Source organism: Lactuca virosa, chromosome 6 (assembly GCF_052849685.1).
Source record: "Lactuca virosa cultivar CGN04683 chromosome 6, Lactuca_virosa_CGN04683_v6, whole genome shotgun sequence".
Lineage (NCBI taxonomy): Eukaryota > Viridiplantae > Streptophyta > Magnoliopsida > Asterales > Asteraceae > Lactuca > Lactuca virosa.
Window position 1 is genome coordinate 191,225,643 of NC_136431.1, and position 6,288 is coordinate 191,231,930.

At 30.5% G+C, this 6,288-nt stretch overlaps 1 protein-coding gene across 1 annotated transcript; it reads right to left on the reverse strand.

The window, feature by feature from the left end:
* Positions 1-576: 576 nt before the first annotated feature.
* Positions 577-1,776, reverse strand: LOC145122175 (uncharacterized). Its single transcript, XM_079057825.1, has one exon. It carries the CDS (start codon positions 1,774-1,776, stop codon positions 577-579), a length of 1,200 nt encoding a protein of 399 aa, XP_078913951.1.
* Between the last annotated feature and the right edge of the window lie 4,512 nt (positions 1,777-6,288).

A 6,288-nucleotide genomic window follows, 5' to 3' on the forward strand; every position in this document is an offset into this window, starting at 1 on the left:
AATGGCTTCTAGGCCAACGGTATCTGGTGTAGTTTTTCCTTTTTGAAGTTGATGGTTCAATTCTCGTGAGTGACATATGTGGATTTAGGAGTAGTTTTAGGAGTAAAATAGATTTGTTTTTCCAAAAAAAAAAATGATATATGAGTAAATCTATTTTATTAAAAATTTGGACGTAAGTACATGGATTTATTCATGTATCTTTCATTAATTAATTTGAATTTAAAGGTTTTAATGTAAACTTTCACATTAACCAAGTTAATTGTGTGCTAATGTGGTTAATTTTTATATTATTTAACTTTAGAAATTTCAGTTTGTATATTTTATTTAGTTTAAAGAATTTCACTTCACAAATAATTTCATTTAAAATGTAAAATTTCTTGCTCCAAAATACGGATTTAACAAAAATCGACATGTAAAGGTTTTTCAAGAGTGAATTTATGAGTGATATATATCCAATTTATTACCACATGAATACATACAGTATTAAGTATAATCCTAAAAATGTTGAATTATAAAATGAATTGTTATCTTAACAAACAACTCCTTGCAACACGATTGTTATTTGCTAAATATGGACTACCTATTATAGAACATATTTTTTTCTTCTTTTGAAAAGTGTATCCAAACATTTGACAAGTAATTACCAGCATTAAGAGTGAGAATTCTATATTTACCTGCTAAATTCTCTGAAACAGTTGCATGATTAGTGGAAACATTCACCACATTTGCAGAAGCAAGTTGTCCAGATAGCATGGCAATAAGGTTTTCACATTGTTGCTGTGTGAGTCTAGTAAGAGCATCATGAACATTTGAAGTAGTAGTGGATTGTGTAGATGACTGACACTGATCAACATCAACAGAATTGGCACGAGATTGACTAGATTGAGTTCTATAGCCTGGTGGAAATCCATGTAACCTATAACATTTGTCTTGTGTATGACCTGTCTTCTTACAGTGCATGCAGAATGGTGAATCTTTTCTGAATGTCTTATGTGACTGATTAGGTCTAGATGTAGATTTGTTGTCATTGTTGTTGTTTGAAACACGAGTATTAAATGTAAGTGTAGGAGTTTGCAAATTACCTACATTACATTGCCTTTCTTCTTGAATAATTAAGGAGAAAATTTTGTTGACAGAAGGAATAGGGTCCATGAGTAAGATTTGACCCCTAACTTGAGCATAACTGGAATTTAATCCCATCAGAAAACTCATAACATGTTCAATCTCCTTTGCACCTCCACAAGTACACTTTCCACAGATACAGTTATTGTTGTAATTGGAGAGTTCTTCCCAAAGTGTCTTCATCTTAGTGAAATAAGTGCTAACAGAGTAAGATCCTTGTGTCAAATTCATCAAATCACATTTGAGTTGGAAGATTCGTGGACCATTGGATTGCTGAAATCGTTCCTTTAATTCTTTCCACATGTTGGCAGCAGTAGAAAGATAAATGATGCTGGATGAAATCTCTTTAGAGACTAAATTGAGAATCCAAGATATAACAACATTGTTATTTCGAGACCAAGATCTGTAAGTTGGATCAGATGAATCAGGTTCGGGAAGAACATTTCCTTCAACAAAATCAATTTTGTTCTTGATTGAAAGAGCAATCCGCATGGATCTACTCCAAGTAGCATAGTTGTCGCCTGTGAGTACTTGAGAAACGAGTACTAAACCAGGTCCATCCGAATTATGAAGATAAAACGAATCATTGTAGGAATCGGAATTTGAAGAATTAGGATTCGGAATTGGATTTGTAGAAGTAGAAGAAGAAGGCATTATTAGAAACTAAAATGGAGAGATCAAAGATTCGCCATTGATGAACAAAAATCCGTCATTAGTGAACGAAGAAAAAAAAACAGAGCACGCTCTGATACCATATTAACTTGTATGAACAGAAATGAAATGTGAGATATGATCTTAATTTCTCATTACTGATTAAGAAAGGATTACAGACTATATATATACACTTGTTACAATACGCCTTTAATCTAACATACACCTAACCAACTCGTAACAGATGATACTGTAGTTGACTTAATGTGAAATTACATTAATACCCCTAATATATTAAGTTATAGATATTCTAAATATACTTACATCGAAGTAAAGTCATGCATGAACTAGATAAGACACTTTTAAATTATTTTAGTCTGATCATAGTGAACTTCTTTTGTCGTAAGGGATATATTATTCCTTAATCATACTTGTTGGCATTATCTTGCAGCATCAAGGATTAAAATTCATCCATGTACTCTTTGTTTTGAGGTGGTCTTGGTAGCCTTGTTTTGCAACAACTGATGATTAATCCTTAATGTTGTGTGTTGGCCTTTTTATGCATCACGAAGGATTTTTCCTTTTCTCGTACTTCTCGTTTGGATATCATTTTAAGTTGAATGTTTTTCTACTTTTACATTAACCTTCATCGTAAATATATAGAGTAATGACTAGAAAACCCCCCAAGATGAGAGTCTGGTGGTTGAGATGCGACATTTCAAACTCTGACACGTGCAAAATATTGCTAGTGTTTCCAGGGGCGGAGGGAGTACAGGGGCCAGCAGGTGTTCAGCCCCCCTTATCCCTTTTAATTAGACTATATGAATATGAATATTAATGGATAGGCTATAAGATTCTCCATAGTTTCATATATTCATTTTACCCATTGCCACCTCCAATTAGAGTAGGCCCATAAATAGATTTCTATGAAAAATACGATATTACCTCCTACGATTTAAAAAAGAAAAACAGTGCACCCATACCAATTCACATTCCTCATATTTTCCAATAAGTCAAATATCCCATTTATCTTTTACCAATTAATTAATTTCCTTTTCTTTTCTTATACCAACTTCCTGAATAATCTCTATAAAATTAAATTAATCAGTCTATTCAAAACATAAACTAGAACCTTTATACCTAACTCATTATCATCGACAAATAACGCCGCCATCGACTACAAAACTCTAAGTTTCAGCATCATTTTTGAACTTATATCTCTTCAACAGGTAATTTATTAAAAATTCCAATTTCAAAGTTTTATAGTGCTATCTATATTTCACTAATAATTACATGTTAGTAAATATTATTGGTGTGACGTACTGACGTTATATTGATAATATTAAAGTGTTCTCTTTAGAATATATATTTATTATTAAGTTAGCTTTGGTTTTGATTGAAAATAAATATGTTTGTTATTAATTATTAATAATGTAGTTAGTGTTTCCATCTTCTAAATTGTTCATATAAATTATGTTAATTATTAATTAAGACATAATAATATCGAAGAGTCGATTAATATTGAGCTTGAAAAGAAAATAATTTTAAAATTTTAAAATAAATAAATTTAATTTTTTTTTAATTCATAATACATAAAAACGACTTGATCTTAAGCTATACTAGCCATAAACGTGGTTTAGATATAAATTATATTTCATATTATATTATGTTATAAGCCTCTCATTCTGAAATTCTGGCTCCGCCCTGAATGTTTCACAATTAATCTCCAGCATTGTCGTTGGGTGGGTTGATGTGGGCACTCACATGGTGTGATTTTTCATTTTTTTTAGAGTAACGGTAAAAGGGGAGGCTACTCAAACCGAGTAGAATGAAGTGTAAAATCTTCTCGGACCAAGTAGATTGGTCAAGCCATCTCTTTATTTGTCGGCCAAAAGTCCTTTTCAAGAAAATTATATTTTATTCTCTTGTTGCTTTATACCCTACTACGTGACCAATTTTTTGCCCCATCTTTAGCCCAACATTTTTATCCATAAGCTTGTTCTTTTAAGTCAAATTCTCTTCTCCTTTAGCCCAACGTCCCTAGATCACTTGTTTGCACCGAATAGCCGTAAATATTAAAAAAAAAAAAAAAAAAAGAAAAAAAAAAACCTTAAAATATGCATGTGAAATTAATAAAAACTAGTAAAGAACCCGCGGCTACGCCGTTTTTGGGGTAATATGGGAAAAATCGGCAAATTTTAAAACATATGTGCTGAAATTGTAAATCGCCACAAATAGGGGAGAAAGTCGACAACCCCTAAAATTAGATGTCAAAAGTGTACAACGAAAAGAAGAGGCATTGGTGGAGAAAATCCAAAAATATTGTGGCAATAATGTTAAAGTTGTTAAAGTTGGGAAAATATGGTGGTAAAATTTTAAAGGAGATTTTTTGTGTTTTTTATGTCAAAATGTAAAAGTTTTGACTACAAGGACGAAAAGTGTCAAATTCATTAAAGATTTGCGGGAAAAACACCAAAATTTAAAACTTTTGACTGTAAGGACTAAAAGTGTCAAAGTCATTAAAGATTTGTGGCAAAAACCTCAAGGCACATTAATCAAAAGGCAAAAATGTAAAAATTTTGACTTTAGGGACTAAAAGTGTTAAATTCAGCAAACTTTTGTGGCAAAAACCTAAAGCCTAAAAAAATACTATTCCTAAGCTCCTTTAGATTTAATATATATATATATATATATATATATATATATATATATATATATATATATATATATATATATATATATATATATATATAGTAAATTTGACAAAATAACTTATAAAAGGAAACAGAAAAGAAAAATGCAAACCTTAGAGGCGAAGCGTCAACAATCAACAACAAATTAAGAATGACATACTCATACGTTGTTGTATGAAAACATAATCGAATCGAGATCATAATGAATTACCAACAATTCGAAGTACGTCTTGTCAAGAATCTTATTGGAAATATAATACAAGTACTTAAAGATATAATGTTGAAACCCTTAAGTAGATTGATATATGTTGGGTCGGTACCTTTTAGCTATAATACATTATGACCGCATGGTTGGACGATATTGTCAACTTTTGACTTTTGAAGTCTTTATTCTTCAACTTTGACCTTAAATATTTTTATTTGTGTTATATATTACTTGATGAAATTTATAACAATGAAAAGACATTTAAAAGATAGTCACGAATCATTATGGAAATTATTTGATGGTGGTGCTTTGCGTCAGAAAAGGCTTGCCTGAGAGCTTGTGATTTTATTTTCAGGATGGTTTTTGTCGTCTTGTTGAAAAAGTACGACTGAAAAAGTACGACTTTGTGTTGATACAATACTACTCTACATGATTATTTTAACGAATAACTTTGTTTGTGTGGTTAAAAGATTTAGACTTGAATGGTCAGGTGGTGTCTTGAGATCTTAGATTTCTGAACTAAATATAAAATTACTTAACTACTTTTAGTTTTAATATGAAAAAATTATTATGATTATGATTCAATCTTATTAAGTCACAAGAATAATTTTGGAAGCACATATCGAAACAACCATTTAGAAGTAACGGCTTTTGCAATTCAATTAAATTCACAGTTATTGTCCATCGGTATTCGGTATAAAGATGGTTAAAGATTTAACTCAAATAGTAATATAATTTACGATTAGATTATAAAGAGTATGTAATGCTATTCTAAAAAAAACAAAAAGCCAATTCCTATAATAATTTGACGTCGCCCGTAACTTTTGGTTTCATTAATCTTTATTAATCATATCACTTGTCTAAATTTTTTAATTTAATATTTAAATCTACAACAAATAGCAAATAAAAATTAAGAAGAACTTTGGGATTTGAACTAGGGATGAAATCGGTCCAACGCTCAAGAATATTGAGGGACCATGCAAAGCTAAGACTGAATACCGAATCGTATGTATAAGTGGTTTGGTATTCGGTATTATAACCACATAGGACCAAAATAAGAACAGAAAAAACACTAAATATCAAAACACTAAGATAATGACTTGAATCCCCTATAAAGTAGGCTAAAAGTGCATCAAGTTTCCAGGCTTGTTGGGAATTTGAACAACAATCCTGGATTTTATTTATTTCTTTGAGAAAAAGCTCAACTATACATTGATGCACACTAGCTGTTAGTTTGTTGACCGAAACATGTGTTTGTAACTGTGGATTTGTACTTGATAGAAACAATTATAAAATGACACCAAAATGTATGCTATCATAAATAAACTTGAAGCAGTTTCACCAAAAGAGAGAGAAAAAAAAACACATCTTCGAACTAGTTAAGAACTTCTGCCAATTTTTATGAGACTCCTCCTACCTCATTCCATTTTGAACAACCATAGATTTCTTAACACCTTGACAGTGTAATAAAATTTCGATCTTTTTTCAATCTAACATATTTCAGTCTTTTTTTAATAATTTTAGCAAATACAATAATTAAAAAAAAGTAACCCGTACATAAAAAAACAACAACGATCCAAATTTTATAAAATTTGTGACTTTTTCAAATTACGTAAC

Excerpts from the sequence above, each read along its gene's own strand:
- LOC145122175 (XM_079057825.1), bottom strand. The coding sequence starts at position 1,776 with ATGCCTTCTTCTTCTACTTCTACAAATCCAATTCCGAATCCTAATTCT.